Source organism: Bactrocera latifrons, unplaced genomic scaffold (genome assembly GCF_001853355.1).
Source record: "Bactrocera latifrons isolate USDA-ARS-PBARC rearing strain unplaced genomic scaffold, ASM185335v1 scaffold_10, whole genome shotgun sequence".
NCBI classification, from domain to species: domain Eukaryota; kingdom Metazoa; phylum Arthropoda; class Insecta; order Diptera; family Tephritidae; genus Bactrocera; species Bactrocera latifrons.
In genome coordinates, this window is record NW_017534408.1 from 66,145 (window position 1) to 91,010 (window position 24,866).

A 24,866-nucleotide genomic window follows, 5' to 3' on the forward strand; every position below is an offset into this window, starting at 1 on the left:
TAAGATTAATATAATTGCATTTTGCTACACCTTCAAATTATTCRCTCAAATGCTCATTTCCATTACGTGTCCTTGCAGTGTCCTTTGGCAGGCGCCAGRGCGTCTTGTAATGTGCTTTTCGTGTACTTCACAATTATAAACGAATTCATATTTGCTAGAGCCTGTGCGTGTAGATGTGTGCGCGTTTATTTGCYTTTCAATTTCTGGCGTTGTAGTTGACTTTCCTGTTTTCCTTCATTGTATTGTAATTCGTTTTGCATTTTCGCTATCGTSCCACCATGCAGTCGTACTGCTAATCAAGGAGTTTAAGCTTCAACACTTTTGTTTSCAGCGCGRCCAGCGTCTCTCGCATTCTACCCCGATTTAATATGGCTCTCCTCTTTCTACCCCGCTTACTTTGTCKTAACCGTTTGCGCCTCATTTCGTAAGTTTTGCGCACAAACAATACTGACGGCGCGGCACAACTTGCAGCAGCGCCGGCAGTCGACGCCGCAGTGGCAGCAACATGCAACACAAAGTAGGCGGATCGCCGAAGAATTGCCTGTTGAAATCCTTACGGGCAAAATGTAATTTCATAATTTCGTTAATTTCGCCGACGAGAACAAAAGCACTCGAAATCCAGGTTAAATGTGGAGAACATGCAGTGGCATTATCCAGTTGGCGGCAACGAACGACCCGCCAACGGCAGGTAAGTTGTAAAGAGGAGCRGCAATTACCTACCCCACCACTTGTGGCAGCAGTGAAAGTGGCAGCAGCAAAAAATAATAAATCGCACACAGTATAGGCTCTCTTCTGCTCTCTTTTCCTGCCTCAATGCGTACGCCAATATGCTGAAGAGGCGTCAGCTCCCCTCACCTGCGCTGATGTTTTATGAATAGTGAGCTATAAAAAAATATTTTATTGTTAAACACCAAAAACRGAAAATGCAACCGAAGCACTGTGGCTCTGTATGTGTGCGTATGTGCTTGAAAGTGTGCAGGGTTGCTTTGGCGCACTCATTGTTGGCGTTAAAGTTGCCAACAAACGACTGGAGTAGCTGCAAGTGGGAGATCATTTTTCGATTTTCATGTTTCAAATGGGTCATTGCATTGCGACTTGGTCAACAGCAACTATAATTACTTGTTGAATTATACATACTTGTATATACTTATGTATTTGAACATAAATAATAGTAATTCTATGTATTTAAATTGTAAGGTATTTTGCGACAGTAAAGCAAGTTATTCGTCAATTGTGTTCGCTTATTTTACGTGTATGCCTAATAACAAATTTAAATAGTGATGATGAGGTAAATATATACTTTTATATAAAAAAAAATTACATAAAAAAATATTATAAATACATATATCTAACAAAATGCAGTATGACTTAGGTTAGGTTAAGAAGTTGATTTTGAAAGGGGTCTCATCTCACTTACTCGTATACAGCTCAGAACACAAGGCAATTGTGGTAACTAAAAACTTCTTATAATGAAACTTAAAAATCTGCAAAATGCTTTGAGCCCTTCATAAATTTATTGCGAAGGTTAATGTCAGTTTCAGTTGGCCGAAAGTAAGAATACCGAGATGTTTCAGATTCTGTCTGAATATGTATAAGTATTTTCGCGTCACCCTGCTCCATACAGTTTTGATACTAGTGTCCGATAAGAGTTTTAGCGAATGCCTATTGAATAGTGTCCACTAAGAACCCCTTCTTTTGCGGCAAAAATGAACTTGATTCAGGGCAGGTAGCTCAGTAGATCACCTGCGTTCTATTTTATACCAAAAAGATCTCGCTGTCGCAAGATATTGGAGATCCAACTCGGCAATACACACTTCCCTTCACAATGCCCACGGATGCCATATGACTAATGGAAATGAGTACACGAAATAGCCTTGAGGCATTTCGAATCAACATATTTTACTTTTTCTATAGGTAAAAATGTTTCTTCTATTAAAGATAGTTGCTAAAGATATTATGAAAGATTCTTATAGGCCTAAAAATAACTGTAATTGTCGAGTGTTAAAATCCGAAGTTTGTTATACATAAATGCAGTTACTTACATATGTATAAAGGGTTGGACATTATTCAAGGAATTTTGGTTTTACTATGGCTCACTATATTGTCTTGTTTTTCAGATGAAAATGATTTTGAATTAAAATATATGATATACTTCGGAAAAAATCATCTTGGGTTAGTTCTTGAATTAGATGAAAACAACCTCTCATATGCTATACGAGTGTTTCATCCATTAGTTTTCAACTGACCAACGAATAAAGAGGTTATGTAGAAATTGAGCTATCTTAATAAAGTCAGGGCTAATTTCTCATGTCAGCAGCATCAACGACACACAATGTAAAGATACGTGATTAATTCGGACAATTCAGTAAAGGTTGGAGTACAGTGTGTTTGGAGTGTGGAACATGAATCACACTATAATTTAGAGATCTTGTTATACTCAAAATTTAATCAACCAAAAAAAAAAAAATAAAAATAAAAAAAATAAAAAAATTAAAATAAAAAAAAAACACCGATTAGCTGTAATACCCTTCATATACAAAAGAACTCCTTACAAGACCTAGAATTTCGATCGGTCATATTGTATGAACAATATTTTCAGAGATTGCAATATTGCAATCAATTGCGTGACAAATTTCGTCCAGATAACTCGTTAATTGAAAAAGTTTTCAATAAAAGTATTTGATATTTTGATTTGCGATTGTTCAGTTTRTMTAGCAGCTATGTGATATAGCAGTMTAATATTGGCAATTCCGACAAATTAGCAGTTTCTTGGAGAGTAAAGGACATGTGCAAAATTTAAGATCGATATCTCTTAAATTGAGGGACTCCTGTATATACAGRCGTATAGTCGGATATGGCTCGACTCGGTTTGTCATGCTCATCATTTATATAAACACAAACTGTTTATAAGTGATAGCGTGTGTTTAACTCGACCGAGAACGTGTTAAAGACAAACTGCTATCTCAAAGATCCTCTACATACGAAGACATCAATTTCTACGGGCGATGACATCGTTCGTTTTTTTATGCTAGAAATCGTCGATTGTCGATAAGAAACCTGAGTATTGGAGTATAATTTAAATAATCTTAATTAGTTTCTTCATCAAGATAATGCACCATGTCATACTGCACTCTTCGCAAATTTTCTTTGCCAAAAACTCAGCTCATACAAAAACGGCAAAGCATGGATGTGCGAGTATCATGGTACGGGCAAGCTTTTCTTGGTAAGGTGCAGAATCCATTTATTGGATTAAGGAAAACATGACTGGTGRTTCGTCCCACTTGTTTGGACGTACCAGCGCAACAACGATTCTAAGCACACAAGTCAAATTGTTGAAAAGTGGTTTGAGGAAAAGAATGTTACGGTAATGGACTGACCGCCACCGTCCCTTGGCAACACCCCCTTMGAAAATTTGTGGACTGATGTCAAGCAGTCAGTAGTCCCATGTAAGCTCACATCGACCCAACGGCATTGACAACGGGTTCAATGGGGAGACATCGAGCTTGTACGATTGGTGGGACAAAATCGAAATCGAAGAAGGTCTTTATCACTATACTAGAAGAAAACTATTATGACTGTTTCCAGAAAAGCGTTTGGCAAAGTTGCGTCCTATTGGACGGGAATGAAATTGAATTGCAAGAATTTTATATAAAAATTGAACTAACTTTTTGGTTACAGTAGTATGTTTATAAAAAAAAATATATTTCCATAAACTGTGAGTGAAGAATTTGAGCACTCCTTGTTCACCTCTTTTATGTMCTCAATGCTTTGCGATCGACATTCGGTAAACGAAGCAAAAACCTCAGACACTTTGATTCATAATTAACACCACCGCTCATCCACACATTTAATAATAATATACAGATTGAAATACTCACCGACAAATGGTTTACTGCACCTCAGTTCCCGTTACCTCTGCTGTTTGATACTTAGGGCAGTCCGAATGCGTCATTCATTTTAATTGCTGGCAAACATGAACTTCCATACTCSCTGCAGTTACTTCCACACAAAGTTGCAATTTCCCTTCTTATTGCTGTGAACATACTTACAGCAAATATTGTAAATGTGTAAATGTGTGTGCAACACAGAATTATTCTATGCCACTTACACATTTGTGCAGCAGTTAAGTGTGGCATGCGYCTCAAACCGACAGTTATTTCGGTATTAATGCTATTATTACATTTGTTGTTATTATTTGTCAACTATGCATCATTTGCGATTCTTCTGTGCAACAATGTTGCCGGCAAAACACAAAATGATAGAGCGCAAACAATGCGAGCTCTTTGYAAATTGCATGCAACATCGACATTAAAATGCAACGTATTGTAATTTATTGTAATTTTATTGTTGTTGTACAAGTTTTATATGTTGCGCTTGTTGTTGCGCTTGTTGTTGTGCTTGTTATTGTGACGGTTTTTGTCGCTACGGTTGTTTGTGTTGTGGCGGTGGTTTTAGTTGTTGTTGTTGTTGTGGCTATTGGTATCATTGTTGCAACTTTTATTGTTTACGGTGCGTAATGTAAATAAACAAAAGTGCATTAATTGCCACAAAATGGTCTGGTGTGCCCCACACAACAGTGCACATGTGTGTGGCTGTGTGTGTGTTGGGTTACACTGAAGCTTTGACTCACCCATATATGAATGTGTGTGCGTTTTGCCTTTGAGTTCATGCATATGCATAGAATATTTTGCGCATATTTGCGAAATTATTCACGCGTTGCGTACGTATGTATGTATGTATGTATGTAAAACAACAACAAAAAAATTGAAACAACAATGATTACAATAACAATAAATAGATAACAGCGCAGTCTCAACGTCCAGCAGCATTTTTAGCTTACAATAACAACAACAACAAAATTAACCGCAATAACAACAACAAAAACAAMAACAACAACAAATAAATAGCAAAGTGGGTAAAATTTTCAGATTAAGACAACAACATTACAATAACAACAAAAACCGTTGGTATTTTCAGTAGACTACAACAAAAATGATAACAATAGCATTAAGCGCAATAACAAAAACTCCAACAACAAAATAAAAACGCAATCGGCTGCATTTTCAGAGTACTGCTACAACAATGCCAACGAATATAAAAAAAAACAACAACAGCCACGGCGACCGTTAGCTTTTTCAGTTTATTATTTTTGCATAAAAATTGCCTCAAATGAAATTTGCTCCACGCACACGCCCATAAGTGTAAAATATATGATCTCAAAATATGAAAATATTATTTCAACAGGTTTTTATAATCGCATCGGAAACCCATTTACATAAATACCACTGCACTTTGTTTTCTCTACTCTCTCTCGCACTCTGTATGTGTGTATGTGCGCGCGCGCTTTTTCATTTAATTTCGCGGTGGTTTTGGTCGCTGCCGCTAAATACGCATTTAATTTTTGGCTAAATGTTGGCGAAATTACAAATTGCAGGTTATAAATTAAAAATGTATTGTTTTTGTATAACGGTAAAAACACAATATCAACAAAGTAACCATAAATGCGCCGAATGTTGCCATATTTACGGTTTGCGTTCATAGAGTCMGGCAAAAAAGATCAGAAAATAATCAAACATGTGACCATTCGCAGTCAGCAATGCGTTTTTGCTGCGTAGCGTAAGGAAAAACACGTCATGTGTGCGCTCATAATCTGCCGTTACAAAGAGCGCAGACTTCTCCAATAATTTTTTGTATAGAAATTTTTTCAATGAAAAATATGCCGCTTTAATTGTTTAAGGGTCTGATAAATGACCAAAAAATATTTGAAAGTCTATAAGCCAACAATTCACGACAACAATAACAGTAGCATTACAAAACAGTTATTGCAGTCATTCGCCCCATAAAATCTGAATTGTTTGGCTTAAAGTCAACAAATGCATTGCCGTTTACCAGCTGGTCCATTCGGCAGCGTCACAAGTAGGGAAACCAGTTGTCGAAATTAGCTTAAATATAATTATGAATACGCACATATGCACGCACATATGCACGCACATATGCATACATCTAAGCTCACACTGTTGCTTTGAAAAAACAATTGAAAATTAGATTGGTAGCAGAGCATATAAACCRAAACGCGTAATGTTAAGCAAATGAAAGTAAATCAAACCTATCAAGTACCTTTCGAAGATCGTCGGCTGCGATCAAAACTTATTGAAATATTACATTCAGTGCGGTTTGCGGGTTAGCCACGCCTGGTGTGAATTTTAAACGCGATAGATTTTCTTATTGAAATTATTTGCTTCCCAGTTGAAGTGAAGAATAAATATTTTTGTGCAAAATGTGAGTGGTTTGATAATAGATAATAATATCACATACATATATAATATATGTATGTCATATGTATAACATTATGATATATGAAAACTTACAATTAAGAAAATTGAATTGAAAAAAATATAAAAGATTTGTTTTGTGAGAAAAATTTAAAATTCCTATGTGGCTTTAACATGAAGTTCATTACATTTGTTTTTTATCTACGAAGCTCTGTTGAACTAAGATAAAAGCAAAGTCTGCAAAGAATCTCTAAAAAAWTAAGTTTTTAATTTAAGATATTAAATCTCAAGGAAAACTTGGCGACTGATGTATGCCATCACGTACAGTTATTTTTGTTATTTTAGTAAAAGGTAATGTTTTGACCCCTACCTATAAACAAATCTTCGTATTAGGAAATTCTTACTATCATTTTGACCTATAACATCACAGTCAGTCGCAAAATTACTGAAAGCTAGTGTTATCAATAAAACGGTTAACTTCTTTTGACAGATAACGCATGAACCGTGCTAAGCGGTCATGTTATTTTTGTTCAGTATTGTTTGGAATTTCATAATGGAAGGACTTAATTATTAATTACGAAATTCAAGTTCTGTAATGAATGCGTTTCGTGTGCTTCGCTCAACTTAWGGTCAACATAATCRGGWTACTAAGCGTACWACTCGCAACACTACACCCATYTTGAAACTTGAATTCMTTATCGGATAATATTCSACCGAATAGAATACGTCCAGCACGCAGTGCAGAGATTGTAGCAGCTGTAGCTGAGAAAGTGCTGAAAGCCGTGGAGAGTCGATTCGGCGACGAAGAACAACTTGAAGAGGTTCAAGAGCTGCCATTTCATCCGGGAATAGAACGGTTTGGTGTGGATTGTAGTTCGGGTCATATTTTTTCAAAAATGATGCTGGTGAGAACGATGCCTGATATTTATGCTCGTGACCTCGGCGATATTCACATCGATTCATGGATCCTTTGAGAAGAACACTTAAGTGAGCCGATAATTTCACGTTTTGGGCGGTTGATTGACCAACAAGATCGTGTGATATCACAGCGGTAGACTGTTTACTGTGGGGATATGTAAAGTCTAAAGTCTATGCGCCCTATGGTAAAAATGGATCACCTTTTATTATGATACTTACGAAATTTGTCGTGCCAAAAAGAACGTCGTTCGGCAAGCTTTCAGCTGTTCCTTTCTTACCAACAATCTAAATCAGAAATTGAAATTTCAAATATATTTCGATATAATACACGACTGCAATTTTGATACTTTTCGAGTACGTTTACTGTTAAATTTCGTAAATGGCGTGGAAATGGCTCTTCTTTTAGAATCTATTAGCTGTTACTATGAGTCTCTTCAATGTTTATGGCGTAGTGAAAAGGTCATTATAAACACAAGAAGAGATTTCCTAAGAGCCAATTACAGCGTATATTTTTATAAAATAATRTTTAAATTGAGTTTGAAATTACGGAATGACTTGGGAAGACTAGATTGGAAATAGTCTATTATGGGATTCACAATCTGAAAYTAAAATTCATAAATAAGAACGGTTGCATATAAAAATTGGAATTTCATTTTTCAGGTGCTATACATTTTCATAGAAAGGTCCGATGTCGGCAGTTCCGGAAAATTATTTGGTTTAAAGTTAGGTTTGATGGCTGATCCAAAGATCGCACTTGGATTACTATGTGCAATTCTTTGTGATGTCATAAAGTAGAACTTCTGTAATTCAAACCTAAAGGTCAGCAAAGCGCCTCGTGGCCGGTAAAAATTTCCTCTGGCGTTTAATTTATATTTCCATAATTTCGGTGAGACATCTGAAAATATGAGCTTCCAATAGCACAAATGCGGATAGGGTAATGTTAGAACCCCCACTGTTAGAACCCCCACACCTACGTAGAGGCTGAGTCAAAAGGCTCATGGAATAGCTTACAATCGATCTTCAGACGAAAGTATCTTGCGACAGCGCACGAAATTATGAAAGTCCAGCGCTTTAAAATTAAGTGCGAAACTCAGCTATCAAGTAGTGGAACACACGAGGAGAAGATGTGCATCAACTGTTTTTTTTCCACTGACAGGAGACTAGGATACCCTTCCTTACAGTCTCATCAGTTTTATAATTGCTTGCGATTCCGATGTGGTCTGGCACTCATACTAGTCTTATCACAAAGTGACACGTTGCCATTCGCTATATCGTAAAAGAGACCGGAAAAGTGTACATAACATATGATTTCAAGCCGATATTCCTTTTGGATGTTATACACTTGGTTTACTTATCACATATTAAGTAAAAATATATAATATATATAAAAAACTTGCCGACCATTCTTAACTATCGCGTTGAGTATTAAAATAAGATATGAATTAATATAATGAAACATTGTTTGTTTTCATCTAAAATGTGTGTGAGAATATGATAATTAAATTTTTTAATAGCTAATAAATATTTCGTTTAGAAGTGGGTAATAAATTATGAAAAAAAAACAGGTTTTTGGTTCACAAATTTCACGCTAGTCTTTCAACAGGTTCCGAAGAAATATAAATTATATAAGAGCACACATTACTCATTAATTTTTACCATCTAATTTATTATATGTGAAAAAATAATATTAAGATATATATATTTTTTATATTATTCAAAACCAGGCACTTCATTCTGTTGTATATATTACTGATCTTTGCCAAATTTTGTGCCTGTCCAACGGTCTACAACTACAATGGTGGGTACGTACAACAAAATCAGCAACAATTCCATAGATATAAGGAACTAAATACAATGTACGAAGCGAGAAACTTGGAGTTCGGCTTCCCCAGCGCAGCCGAGCGACAGGCAAGGTTACGCGACGGACGCTACAACCCCGATAGTGCGCTACCGATCGATGTAGATGTCTTTTATACCCGTGAGTATGACATTTCGTTCCAGTAAAGTAAAAGTTTGAGTTTTATACACTTTTATTTGCACATTCAGCGCCCAATGGTTCACCTATCATTTTCGTCACAATACCGCGTTTCGGGAAAGGCATACCCTATTCCCTGGCTTACTTGACAAATGTGCAACGTCCTAATGGCTCCGAGCTGCAGCCATATCCCAGCTATGATTGGCATTGGTCCCATGGCAAGGACTGTAATGGACTCACCTCCGTTTGTCGCGTGCATGTGTGTACTTCCACTGAAGTCCCTTCAAACAAACAAATTCTATAGTTTCGCTTTCGTTACAGATCGATCCATGCGGCCGTATGTGGATACTGGATAGCGGGGAGATAGAAAACGAACAGTTCTGTCCACCACAAATAGTCGTTATTGATGTGGCTACAACTCAATTGTTGCATCGCTATCGTTTACCTTCGGAAATGTATAAAAGCGCATTTAGTCGTTTTGTCACGCCTTATGTTGATTGCACCGATCCACCGCCACACGGTGAATGCAAACAAACCTTCGTTTATATGGCCGATGCCACCGGCTTCGGTATTGTTGTGTATGATGTGCAAAATGCCCAATCTTGGCGCATAGAAAATAAATTCACCTACCCCGATCCGGACTTTAGCACACATACTATAGCTGGTGAAAGCTTTGAGCTTTTAGAGGGCGCAATTGGTCTTACTACAACGCCATTGGGGTTGGGCTTAAGACGTGCGCTCTACTTTCACTCCTTCTCAAATGATGCGCAAGTGGCGATACCATTGGATGTTATAAACAACAGTACACTCTGGGACTTTGGCTTAGATTCGGCTATAGAGCATTTCAGTGTGCTTGGTAAACGTGGCGTGCAATGTGCGGCGTCAGCGATGACCTCAAGTGGTGTGCTCCTGTGTGGCCACTACGAGCCGATCGGACTTTTCGGTTGGAACATACGTAACCCTTACACGTTTCAAACGCGTTTTTTGCTAGCCGAGAATCCCATTAAGCTGCAATTCATAAGCGGTCTGAAGGTGGTGAGAAATCCTTGGGGTGAGGAAGAAGTGTGGATGCTATCAAATCGTTTACAAAAAGCTTTCACCGGCAAAATTAATTACAATGAGATCAACTATCGAATAATGCGATGCGGTTTGGATGCGCTGCTGCAAGGAAAACCATGCTGATTGGTGGGGTAGTGTTTTTACGTAATTTAGTAGAAAATCTTAATTTTTTATCAGGGTTACATATAAGTAGTACAGTGTTAGATTAGTGTAAGAAACTAAGAAAGGTTAATGTTAAATCAGTAATATTGGGTAGTCGAAAAAGTCTTTTCGTCCCAATGAAAAAGTCGATGAAATTATGTAAAAGAGTGATCAGGACCATCACATAAGCAGCTATGACATCGCTAAAAATCTTTATATTCATCATCAAACGGTTTTGAATCGTTTAAAAAAGGCTTGCTACAAAAAGAAGCTTGGGTTTGGGTAACACATGACAATAATGTGCAAAAATGATCATAGTTCAAGTGTGTTGAAGCTCAACAAATGGTCGCAAAACCAGGTTTGAGCCCTCGAAAGTGTGTGTTCGGTGGGACTGGAACGGAATCATTCACTACGAGCTGCCCCAGCTTAGTCGAACGTTTGATTCTATATTTTATTGTCAACAACTGTTGAGATTGAAGCAATCAAGCGAAAAAAACGGTCGGAACTGATCAACAAAAAGTGCTTCGTCTTCCATCAGGACAATGCTAGACCACACACATTTTTGTTTTTGTTTTCGACAAAACTGAGACAACTTGGCTGGGAAGATTTGATGGTCCTGAACCTGCACCATCGGACTACTATTTATTTCGGTCAATGCTGAACTCCCTTAAAAGAGTAAAGCTGGCTTCAAGAGAAGCCTGTGAAAATTATTTGTCGCAGTTCTTCGCCGAGAAGTGCTCGACAAAATGGTATATGCTTATACTTCGTTCATTAAATTTCATTTCATTACAAATATAAAAAAAAAAAAAAATAAGTTGAAGTTTAATAAGAAATACGAAAATACTTTTTATACCCAATAAAATATGAGAATAAGAAAAAATGTAGCTGGAATATTATATAAAATTGTTAAAATTGTTCAGTGTAACTGAAATTATTAAGTCATTGGGGCTGCCCCTTAAATGCTCCACAAAAACCTCCAAAGTTAACACAATCTTCATATCGTGCTTTGCTGGCTGAAGAGCTTAAACCACTCAAATCTACAAAGTTATTTTCGGAGAAAACCATTAAATAAAAAAATCCTTGTTGGCATTTTTACTACGTGTTGAAAACAATATGTTGATTGTGAAAATAATTAACTACTTGCTGAAAAATTTGGCCATTTGGATTCAATTTCTTTTAATGAAGCATACTTTGAAAATTTAAGTATTAGCGCCAGAGAGATATCAGAAGATCTCAAGATCTCTTGTGCATCGGCTTAACACCTTTAGGTTAGTGTTTTGGGTATGAAGCGTATCAATGGGAGATTCGTACCAAAAGATCTGAATTTTTTACAAGAACCATGACGAGCATATGTCGCCAAGGAGATATTTTTTCACCACAGCTGAATACCCCATAACATCGAAACTCTTCAACAACCTAGTCCAAACCGTACAAACCAAAATTTGTGGATGGCATTGGAAGTCATCCCAGTCGAAGCTTATAATATTAGTATATTAAAATTTAATTAGGTGTAGGATTACTGCGTCCTGAATTCCTGACTCCTGAAGATGTGGTAATAAATAGAAATTGTTAGAGATGAGAATATTTTTGAATGTATAATTTGCTATCAAAACAGCAAACTGTGAAAGCAAAATAGGTGCTCGAGAATCAGATGTTGTTCTGGAAATCCATTGAGGATGGCTCACTGATAATAAGAATAATGTGAGCACAGCATATTGTTGAGAAGTGAAATAATACATCCAGAATTATATTATATATATATATATAAGTATAATTATTGCGTATTTTTTTGTCACAATGTATATATAATATATAATTTTAATTGGTTTCAGTGATCTTGATCGATAAATTAGTAATCATTATTTCATTTATTTTTACATTTTCATTAACCTTAAGAGAAAATAGTTGGAATTTAGAAATATTTTAATTAAATCTACGCAGCTTGAATAGACTGTATCACACGCTTTTACACTTTGCATTTTACTTCTAAAGCAATGAACCATTTCGGGAGATTGACTTCATAATTTCGACTACTAAAAACTCAATAAAACAATACGCAGCAGCGAGCAGCGAGCAGCGACTAAAATTATGCGAAGGGTAAAAAACGATTAAGACTTAAGGAAAACGAATAGAAAATTAGACTGGAAATTCCACAGCCAACACTTTTTAATTAAATTCGACAAAGCGGCATGCAATTATTTGTTGCATATTTCGCGGCGCGCATGGACTCACTCATTTAGCTTAGCGTATATTATGGCGCGGTAGCTGGCGATATTTAGAGTGCCGAAGAGCTGCGGTAGTTAATGTAAAAAGTCAGGACACCTGCGCAACTTAATGTCTTTGCTGTCAGGGTTTGAGAAAAGTCCTAAGAAGAGCAAAAGAAAATGAAGTACGTTGAATGATGGCCAAGGTGTTGAATGAGGTGCGGGCCACTAGAGCGGGTTGGCGTGATAATACGTTGCAGCTGTTGCGGGTGCAAAATGCGCCAGACCAATGCGAGATAAAACAACAAAAATAATGATAATAACAAAAACAACTGCAGGCCAGCGCAAGAAATGCAATGAGAGCGCGGGAATGAGGAAAGAGAATGAAGTAGATAATTCACGGTAAATGCTGAGTCATGCAAATTAAATGCATTTCTGGTGTTATTTCGCAAAATATTTGCATTTGCATTTTAAAGTTTTACTGCCGCGAAAAAGCGGTATCAGGCTGACACGCTAATGTGCAAACACACCCTTCGCCGTTGCGATTGGCGCACATAAATTCGAACTCGCTTAAAGGGCGTACGTGCTCGAGGAAAGTGGGTGTGTGGGGAGGGCGTGAGGAGAGCGAGAAATCAAAATAAAATGCGCGCGAATATTTCTGGAAACAGCAATGAAAGAGAAATGTAAAGGAGAACCGCAAAATGAAAATTAATTAAAAATTCACACAGCGCTGAGTGCATGGAAAGCTAGGTGGAGAGAGATGAGAAGAGGTTAAGAAAAAAGCATTGACCAGAAGATGACCAAGAAGTTGTGCGCTGCCGTTGAGTGTCGTGCCCGCTGTTGTTACTAAAACAAATGCAGTGCAACGAAGCGTGCTCGGGCGCTGTAATCGCGACAAGGTCACCTTTGAGCGCATTAAACTAAGCAGCTTCTTCCACACTTTCTCATCATACTTGCCATGGAAGGCGTTGCGCTTAATGCAAAGTCGCTGAGAACGGGTAATGAAAGTGGGATTCTGGCGACATAATAGTCTCTGCTGACGAGTAAAGCGTTCAAAGAGCTCCATTACGAAGGTGAATAAAACTATGATTGAGTTAGAAGTACCGTTCATTTTGATGCTGTGTGCATGGTTACTTGTTTGCGTATTTGGGAAGTATTGCAGTGTCTACTTTAGCGTAAATCTTTATGTGACCGTTAGATAGAAAAATTTAATGAGACAAGGATTTGTTGGGATTTTTAATTGAATTTATTTGCAAGTGACGAAGACAGCTTACTATAAACACGACTATTTATCCTCAGAAAAAACAAGACAGCAATTTAAAGCTGTATCACACTTTGGAGTTGAACTTTTCATAGCATAAAAAGGTACAATGCTGTATTATCTTAAATTTCATTGGTTAGCTTCTGTGGTGGCGAACATGGTATAGCAGTCCGATGTGTTAAGTTCTTCGGAGCCTGTGATGTTGTCTTGGACAATAGTCTATGTCAAATGTTGTGAAAATAATTATCGTTCAGTTTGTTCGGCAGCTATAATAGCGTGGTCGGATATAGTCCGTACCCAGAAAGGAATAAAGGGAAAAGAGATTTCTGGGGAAAAAAATTTGGATCCATATACCTGATCTTGATCTTTTCACAAATACTATATATAGACCGACAGACATACCGACTTGGATTAATCAACTCAGCTCGTCAAGATGGCTATCTAGACATATTCTTTATAAGGTCTTCGACGATTACTACTGGATTATACAAATTTCGTATAATTCACAGATGTTATAAATCAGAAGTAAGTTGAAATTTAAAATTTGGTTAGATGGCTGAACCCGAGGCAGGACATAGGGATGACGGCAGACGAAAAGACTCTTCTCGAAAAATTTAAGTAATAGGAACGAATTAAATTATCGGTTTTTCATATACTTCAAATGAGTTTCTTCAGTTCATATGTTAGACTGTTCTTAAAAATTTATAAGTCACTTGAATAAATAAATGTTTCAAACACACCGAACTTTCATTTATATAACATTATTCTGTAGCCAGATTACTGCCTGCATTCTGTGCATATTTTAAGCCTCTGACCATTATACTTCTATTACTAACGGCTCATCCAAGTAGAGATAATTTCCTCAATAGCCTTTTTTATATAGCCTTTAATATTTTATCATGCAAAGATTTACGTCTGAACAACGTTTACAAATCGTTCAACTCTTTAGCGGAAATTCACGGTCTGTAAAGAATGTGTTTCGGTCGCTTTGCTCAATTTATGGTCAAGATAATCGGTATATTGAGCGTGCTATTCCCAACACCATTTTCATTCATTATTGGATAATATTCGACCGAACAGACACAATCCATCATGTAGTGAAGAAAATATAGTAGCCGTAGCTGAGACCGTGGAGAGTCGAGTCTGCGACGTTCGCAGCAATTCGGACTGACGTAAGGAACGACTTAACGTATTTTATGTCAACATCTTTAATTGAAACGTACCAAGTGACATCGCTTCGCTCCATAGGCTCTTGAAAAGTTCCAAGAAGATCCGACGTTTTCGAGCCAAATGTTGTTCAACGATGAGTCTCATTTCTGGCTCAATTTAAACAAGCGAAATTTCCGCATTTGGGACAAAGAACAACTTGAAGAGATTCAAGAGCTGTCTTTTATCCAGAAAAAGCAACGGATTGATGTGGTTTGCGGACGGTGAGAACGTAACCGTCAATGGCGACTGTTATCGCGTCATGATAACCGACTATTTGATACCTGAGACTTTGGTTTAAGCAAGATTTATACTTTTGCTGTGGAGATATGTAAAGTGTAAAGTCTACGTATACGGACAATTTCGCTTCCGATTCATGGCCTTGCTGCAGAACACGCCAGTTACTCGTCGAAATGCTCGAACGAATCATCGAAAGTCAACGGATGGATCATCTAAGTAACTGCGACCAATATTTGCAAGAAATAATCTTCAAAAATAATAAAATGCCAAAGATGGTTCTTTCGAATGCTTAGACTATTGTCTTACAAGATTTATCCATTTTGTGAGTAAATCTTACATAATTGCAATTAAGCCACCTGGGTAGCTTTTTGATGACCACTGATGGGCGTCTATAAAATGTTGTATATTTAGAAGCAAAGGAGATTACTAAAAATATCCGCTGAACCCTTGAAAACTATCTAACGCCTTAGCCGTTTTGAGAGCGGGAAATAGCAGCCTCGTTAAGCAGATATTGCAGCGAAAAGGGTGCTAAAGCGTGAGCAGAGGCACATGCAATATTTCTACAAAACCAACTAACTAAAGAAGTGGAATAATATTAAGAGTTTCCATTAAAATAACAGGCAAAAGAAATAGAAAAAATTATTAAGGAAACCCGCGCAAGGAAAGCGCTGAAATGCAGGATGAGTGGGCATGAGTACTAAGGAGGAGAAAAATGCTATAAGCTGTTGAGATGAAAGTGGCATACCATGGTAGACGGAGTGGCACCAATGCCGTTAGTATTTTTAGTTAAGTGGCCGGCTGAGCGGTCCGAAAGCGCATGAAGACGACGGATTTGCGACAGGTAAACCTTGCTGATTTAGTTGCGGTAGTATATATGCAGTTATCTGTTTGGCTGTGTGTCAAGATGACACTAAAAGGCACTTTGGATACTTTTACCATAATTTACAGATATTTGATGCGCTTGCAGGCGCTCAAGGCGCTTTGCGGGCCGAGAGGTTGCATTGCTGCAGGCTTGTTCAAGGTGTGCCACAGCTTCTTGCTGTCCAACACTTGCGGCATTTCTTCATTAAAATTAAAATAAAATTCAACTGAAAAAATATATAAATACTAGCTCGCATCTAATGCCAGACACAGACGCTGGCAAGAAGGGGGAAAACAAGTGAAATGTAAGAAAAAATGTTTGATCCAAGAGTAAAGTGGTAACAAAGAGGGGTGACGACGCTCGCTGTGAAGTGGCGCGTTGAGGTGGCATTGGAAGAGATGTGCGCTCAACTGCTGCTGGGCAAAAGTGGAGCGAAATGCACCCACACTTATATGCGCGTGTGTATGTGTATTGCCGCTGCTTGTGTCGCTGCCACTGCAATGTTGCATGAACAAATTTATTTCTTTGTCAAACGCTGCTTTATTGCATCCAAAAAGCGTCCCACACATACATACATGCACACCTACAAAACTGTTGCTTAATATATGCTTGCAAGTGTAAGCGCGCTTGTGTATGTATGCGGGTGCGCTCCATTAAGAGTAAAATGGTGTTCGTGCCCAGTTGCAAGTGCGCAGAGTAGCACAGGGTGCGCGCGTGCTGCACAGTTTGTCCTTGAGAAAAGGACACTCGTGGCAGCGGTGCAAGTGGCTTGTCATTGCTGCCACATGAACATGCTTTGTGTGTATATATATAAAAGTATAAACTGTTGTCTGTGTCTTTACTTGTTGTTGCACTTACAATTTAGTTGTTGCTTGATTTGGTTTTATTTATTTTTGTTGTTGTTGCTTTTGTTGTTTTCGCTTTAGCTGCCAGTAATATCCTGCATTTAAGTTATTCATCATTGCATTTTTCATGATAACATTTATATATTTTACATTCATGCCACTTTTATTTTACATTTTGCCGCTTCGTTCGATTTCGGAAACGAAATTTTGTCTATGAATTGCATTTATTTTCAATTTCATCATATTTCACCGGCTATATTCGATTTCAGTGCTGTATTAAATTTATTATCAGAGTAGAGTTTTGGTTGTTTTCCTTCGGTGTTATTTTACTGGATTTAAAAGCTTGAATTACTGTAAAATTTATATATCCCAGTTACTGGTTAGAAACCAGTTATTCGATCAAAAAAATAAGTTTTACATGTGCTGAGCTTTTCATTTTCAAAGTCAAAATTTTTGTTTTTGATAAAAAAAAAAAAAAAAAAAAAGGTAATTTGTCATTTTTTTCCGTTTATTCACCAAAAGTTTAACCCATATATAGGTTGTCTTACGCAGTTTTCCCATAATTCTGTTCTCACCGTTTGAGGGTTCGTTGCTTGATATTGATTTAGAGGGATGTAAGAGTTGCTCTTCATTTCCGAATGATTCTGATTTCCGTGTTTAAAGGTTTTACCTACAATTATGTCAATAAAATATTACGAAGTCGTTAGCGATAAAAAAAAAAAATGAGTTGTTTCATGTATACGCCTCAATAATAGTATTACTTATTGACCATTTGTTCCTATGGCATGGGGTCATTGTGAACCACACCACGGTATTTGAAGAAAGCGACGCGGTCACCTTGATTTTTGTTCAACTTTGATGTGTGTGTGTCTTTCACTTTCTGTTCGCTATATATAGCTTGTATAATATATTTCGAGTAGTAATGTACGACGGTTTTGGAAAATATTCCAATTATTTACACGCTTGTGAAGCAAAATATTAACCCATATGTGTTGAGTCGTTCCAGAGGCACAAAATATATGTTGAACCTGATGATTTCCAAGCACTATTTCTTTAATCCTCTCCATATTATCGCCATTTGTAATAAATTTGCTTGAACACACATATGGAGATAAAACTTCAAATAAATGTAAGCAGCATTTGAATCAATCTCAGAAAAAAAAACCTTATCATTTCTATCTACAACTTTTTTCTTTTCCCGCCAGATAACGGTAAATTAATTCATTGGAAGTGGTTATTACAATATACAAAGTGTTAGTCCAATGAGTTATGTCGCATGAATTTTTTACTTTTTTCCCTTCTGTTATAACTTATGAATCTTACTTGAAGTTGAAAAATAAAATTTCATTGCTTCTTAATATAGAATATGTGATCTTTCTTTTGCAAAAAAAAAAAAAAAATATTAAAAAGTTATGATGGAATATGTGTGAGACTCGAGTTATTTCAATGAGTTTTGTCCGACACTGTACTATATTTACATAAATCAGCGCGAAATCGAAATATCAGGCTGCTTTTGAACAATTAAAATTAAAAAAAATTAATAAAAACTGCAAATAAATTTTTGAGCAGAAAATTTTTTTTGGAGTTAGTTTTATATTAAAAACTCAAAATTATGTAAATTTCCAGGAAATTCACAAAATAAATTGACATTTTTCGAATTATTGATCAAAAACTAGAAAAAAATTATGGACATTGATGTTTGACGATGCATCTCTCTTAAACGCTTAACTTCATCAAAATATTATACAATTCTTAATCTTTCAAGGGTAGAAAATTTGCTACAAGATCATGAGTTTTGCAATTTGAAATGAGTTTTTTCATTGAGTTATTCAACTAGAAAAGACAATTTGCCTTAAAATAGATAAATTTAAACCTCGAGTATCTGTTAAAACGATTAAGTTTACGAAAAAATTGTAATCGACCTTTATTGTAGAGCATTGAAGTTTCTACGATACCCTTCCAAAAAAATGTTTTTTTTATACATTTTTATACTCTCGCAACAAAGTTGCTAAGAAGAGTATTATAGTTTTGTTCACATAACGGTTGTTTGTAAGTCCTAAAACTAAAAGAGTCAAATATAGGGTTATATATAACAAAGTGATCAAGGTGACGAGTAGAGTTGAAATCCGGATGTCTGAAAAAATAGAGATATTATGATGAAACTTGGTACACGTATTTCTTGGCTCCATAAGAGGTCAAGTCTGAAGATGGGCAAAATCGGCTCACTGCCACGCCCTCAAAATGGCCGAAACCGAAACCTATAAAACCTAAGCCATAAATAAAGATATTAATGAAATTTGGCACAAAGCATCGCATTAGGGAGGGGCATATTTGGACGTAATTTTTTGGAAAAGTAAGTAAGTTTTTTGTATATATCTCGGAAACTACTATAGCTATGTGAACCAAACTCTACAGAGTTGTTTCTTTTAGGCATTTCCACATACTGTTCAAAAATGGAAGAAATCGGATAATAACCACGCCCACCTTCCATACAAAGGTTGTGTTGAAAATCACTAAAAGTGCGTTTACCGACAAACAAAAAACGCCAGAAGCACTAAATTTTACGGAAGAAATGGCAGAAGGAAGCTGCATCCAGGCTTTTTTAAAAACTGAAAATGAGCGTGGCGTCGCCCACTTAGGGACCAGAAACCATATCTCAGGAACTACTCTACCGATTTCAATGAAATTCGGTACATAATAGTTTCTTAATACCCTGATGACATGTACGAATATGGGTGAAATCGGTTCACAACCACGCCTTCTTCCAATATAACGCTATTTTGAATTCCATCACATGCCTCTCTGTATAATATATACATTAGGAACCAAAGATGATAGCGGAATAAAACTTTACACAAATACGGTATTTGAGCTGAGGTATCGCTTGTGGAAAGATTGTCGTGATCGGACTATAACTTTTCAATACAATTAAATTACATGAAAATACAATTCAATACTCAAAGTACACAAATTGATCTAATCTAATTAATTTTACAGCAAAATAAAAAAATATTACAGCAAAATAAAAAATATGATAATAAAATCACGATTATCACTTTATCATGCGCGAGTATAAAATGTTCGGTGACACCCGAACTTAGCTCTTCCTTACTTGTGTTTATCTGACAATAAGAAGAAAAGAAAAAAAACCATTAGGGGAGGACGTTTCTGTTACAATTGCGATCTCATACTTGAATAGGCTTCCTAAGAAGGATTGCCAACGAAAAAAAAAAAAAAAAAGTTTTCCTTGACGCACCCTAATTGACATATTGATCGGTTGAATAGTATTATCAAATTCCCTTTTCACGTGTTCACACTTTCAATTGCCGTGCTTATGCAATTACTTCTTATTTATTTATGGGAAGAGTGAAATTTATAATTGGAAATTAAGCAGTCCAAATAAGCACACATAAGCAATTATATAATAGTTTTGCTACTGCACAAATCCCTCAAAGCCATTTTTATCTCTTTCCGCAGCTTAAAATATTCATTTTACATGCGACAGCCTTGAAAAAGTTCACTTTTTATTTTTTGTGTGAGCGTTATGTGTGCAAATGCTAATGAAATGGATAAGTGAGTTTTTGAACCGCAATGAAATTTGCAATTGGTTGAAAACTTTTTCCATACAATTTAGATTGATTTGCTATTGCGGTTGAGTTGCGGCAATTGCTACTTATTATATAAATATTACAGACATTCAGGCATACAATATGGTATACAAATATATTGGATATAGTATTTTAGGTATACATATACTTACTAGATGTTTTGAGAGATATGATGGTGTTTGCACACAGCCCATCCAATTAAATGCGAAGAAATAATTTTGCACAACGAAAATTTACATATTCAATTGGATGTGCGCATAACACTTGGACCTGGCCAAGTGCTGGCGAAACTTTGCACATATACATGCATAAATAAACACACACCCACATATGCGCACTTGTATCTAACGATTGTAACAACTCTTTGCACTAGCGCCTGAAAGTATGCTATGCAAGCATTCGTTGTGTGTGTGCGTGTGTGTGTCACAAAAAGAACAACAATGGCCGACGTAAAGCGAAAACTATTGAAGCAACAAAACTTTTTAATGAGCGCCACAACAACTGCAGTTGCGGTCTCAGGCCTCAGCGTCTCAAGCGCTCAAGACCCCTAAAAGCCACGCACGCACGCACGCACGCACGTCCGTGTACCGCAAATGGCTGGCGCAAGGGGCTTGTGCCACAGCGGCTGGCGGACAAAGAAAGCAAAGCAGCAACAACAACGACAATGTGAAGAAGGGCTACGCCAGCAAAGCCAAGCAAGAGTGTGTTGCTGTGCGGCAAACAATGAAAGTTGCATGTTGCAAAGTTGCGCAGCAAATCTGCAGTCCTTTTGCTTTGGCGCTGCCACCTTAACTTCCCAATCCCGTTTGCTGTTGTGACCACAAACAGCGCCACTGCAGCTGCCGCTGGCTTTTACTTCCATTTCTTATTTTTCTTCGGCTTTGGCTTTGTTGAGTGCTCCTTATCTTATGTCAGTTGCGCGCGATACTTGCCTGCAGTTGTTGTTGTTGTTGTTGGCTGATTGTGTTGTCGTATTTCTTGTCGCTATTATGCTTTTGACTCCGCTTTCGTGGTGGTCCGCAAGTTTGCCTGCTCGAGTATCTGCAAATCTTCGCAAAACGCACACATATAAATTGTGAGAAGTTTATGTTTGAGTGTGAGTGCGCACATATACATACAGACACAACTGCAATTACTTGTATTCAATATATTTCCTTGTACTGTAGCATTTGCAACAAAGCGGTGAGTGCCAAGCAGGGTTAAAGTGCGCGCTATACACATACACACCCAGCGCTATATAAGATACTGGCACACACATACTTAGTATATGCTATATATATAGCGCTGGCCATCAATTGCCAACCAAATAACAAAGTGCAAAAGTGTACATCCTTGAATTGTTATTGCAGTTGCAAAAGTGGCAAAGTGCTGTAGCAAAACCAATGCTGCTTCTTCTTACTATACGCTCTGCTGTCTGCCACTTTATTTTATTTTTTTCTCTCACTCACAACTTTCGTAATTGCGAATGTTATGATTGATATTAATTACGCACTCACGGCGGTATTATCCACGCAGAGATCGACAAGTCAGACAAACACACGCACATATACACACCTACACATATAAGTACATGCACCTCAATTACGCACCAATACATAAGAGCATAAGTATACTCGTATCCATATAAATACTCCTCACAGCGTTGGTAGCTGCCAGCTGCCGTCTCATCCGTCCGACCGCCTGCCAGACCTCTCGCCCGACCGTCAACCGCAACAGTTCTCCCAGCGGTGACATCCACAACCGTTGAAGTCAGCTGCAGCCGCAATCGCTGGCGTAGTCTTTGCCAAAGTCGAAGGTGTTCAGCCGAAGCCAAAAGGTAAAGTGTCGAATAAGATCAAAAGCTCCCCGGGAATTTGCGGCTGTGCCGTCGGCGGCTTGTTTTACCGTCATTTGGCGCTTAATTATCGTCGCCAGGCAGTTGTTCGCTAAAGATTGCACTTTTCCATTACTTGTGTGCCTGTATGTGCATGTGTGCGTCATCTAAATATTGGCAATTCGCTGCTGCTTACGCTGATGATTTGCTGGCGTGTCTGCTCATTTGCATAAATAGTTAGAAGTTTACTTAGTTATGAGATTAAAGTTTTACCAAGCAGGGGGGTTAAAGTGGAATTTTCGATTAATATGAGCTGAGTTGTTTGGTTACAAGATTAGGGCTCGACAGTGCGCTGACATTGCTGTAGCCTTGCACTATTTGCTGCATGAAATCTCCGCGTGTGTAAGTTGGTGAGAAAACTTCTGCAACTGATTGTCATTTATTATATATGGGATGTTGAGCAAGCAGCGAGGTAAAACTTTCGGGTTCCTTTAGAGAATTTTTTTTTGTCTTTTTTACGCTCCCTAATTGTGTACTCCTGAAGGTAGTTTGTACATGAACCATATTGGCAATAAGAAAAAAATTATTAAAACGCAAGTCGATAACCTAAGTAAGGAGGGCACCCTTATCCCTTTTATTCTCTTTTCTTCACTTTTTGCTCTCTTCTTGCGTTTTACCTCTGGACCTCCTATGAGCTTAGCTAGCCCTGGTCAAGAAAATGAACTTGTGTGATTGTGAGATCCTTCAGGCCCAAAGTGAACCGCAAGTGGTTCTTCGGTCTGCCCATTATATTCCAACGGAATTCGGATAAATATTTAGTCTGACGCTCTTTGCCAAAGGTGTGTGGATGTAGGATTGGTGGAAACATCTTTCAGCTTTCTCTTCTATTGTCCGGCTTTTGCCAGACTGAGTTTGAAATATTTCGGTAAACACACTTTTGGCGAACATAGCGAAGTTGCTGGTATTTGATTTTAGCAAGCTCGAAAAGCTTCCTCGGACTAGAAGGATCTTGTAACTCCCTCTAAGGATCTCTCCAAGTGAGATCCATCGATTTTGGATCAAGCTTTGACCTAACCTAACCTAACTTGGTGATTTTCAAACACACTTTCGGGCGCCTTTCAATTTGCTTGCTTTTTTCAACGATTTGGTAATTAGCATGGAAAGGAAATTATTATTCGTATTTATTTAAGATGTTTAGCGTTTTTGAAGTAAGATACATAGAGTGCTGTATATTAACTGAACTCACAAAGCTTCAGAGAATTTCTTATCTACAACTTATGTTAGGGGGTTAGTTACACTGATTCGAGCTTTGGGTTAGTACGATTTCATACCAGCTTTCTCTGTTGTTCCCTCCAAACAATTACTCAAGGAACACCTAAGGATGTGAATACTTAGAACAAATCAGAGATGGGAAAATGTTAATTTTTAATCTTGCAAGGACTACATAGAAACAATTAATCATCCAATAACTCAGGGATTGATTTCATGATAAATTTAGATTAGGGTATGGTAAAAAAAATAGCAAAGCATTGGCACTGAAAAATTGAAAGGAAAACTATTTGTTGCTCCTCAAATATGGCGATTAATGAGCGATACAGATTTAGTCAACGTTATAACTGTTCCAAAAAAATTTAATTTGAAAATATATAAAATATACTATATTTTTCTCGCTCTTTTGACATTTCTCTTTAATATTAACGTGCCACTGAGAAAAAGGAGTGCGCGTAGCGTCGAGACCAATTGCGAAAGACTTCAAATCAGTCTCTCATACGTCGTTCTCAAGCGTTGGACATCTCTGTGACGTCGTTGTGGTGAATTCTGCGAAAAGGTCTTGACCTAAATCCTTACAAGATCAAACTGACGCAAGCACTGAAGCCACTTGAGGACCAGAATCGTCGTATGTACGTGAACTGGGCTGAGCAAAAACTTGAAAATGAGCCGGATTTTCATCGAAAAGTCATCTCCAACGATGGGGCTCATTTCAGGCTGATAGTCTTCATCAATAAGCAAAATATGTGTTATTGGTTGGGGAGATATCCAGAAGTACTCCATTAGTAAAGATTGCATCTCGAAATAAATACGGTTTGGTGTGGTTTATGGACTGGCGGCGTTATTGGGCTGTATTTCTTCCGTGAGTATCAATACCGACACGTTACTATGAATGGAAATCGCAACCGCACAACGATAACCGAATACTTTCGGCGAATTGGATGATATGGACTTGGACAATATGTGGTTCCAACAGAATGGCGTCACAAGCCACACAGCGAACACGTATCGGCCGATTAATGTTTGAAACCCGTCGAAAATTGGCTTCAGCGCTTGGACTTTTTAATTAAAATGTTTACTTTAATACTTGTTAACTCCCCAAAAATCAGTATAAAGTTTTCTCAATCTGTTACTTTCCAGATCTATATAAACTCGTGTATACTTTTTACCACGGTACGAGTAAAACGATTTCA

At 37.4% G+C, this 24,866-nt stretch overlaps 1 protein-coding gene across 1 annotated transcript; it reads left to right on the forward strand.

Annotated features, from left to right (window-relative positions):
- Positions 1-638: 638 nt before the first annotated feature.
- On the forward strand, positions 639-10,483 carry LOC108965599 (protein yellow-like). Its single transcript, XM_018928133.1, has 5 exons — positions 639-688; positions 6,994-7,128; positions 8,915-9,168; positions 9,237-9,424; positions 9,487-10,483. Exons 1-5 carry the CDS (start codon positions 639-641, stop codon positions 10,345-10,347), a joined length of 1,488 nt encoding a protein of 495 aa, XP_018783678.1. The 3' UTR covers positions 10,348-10,483.
- The last annotated feature ends 14,383 nt before the right edge of the window (positions 10,484-24,866 follow it).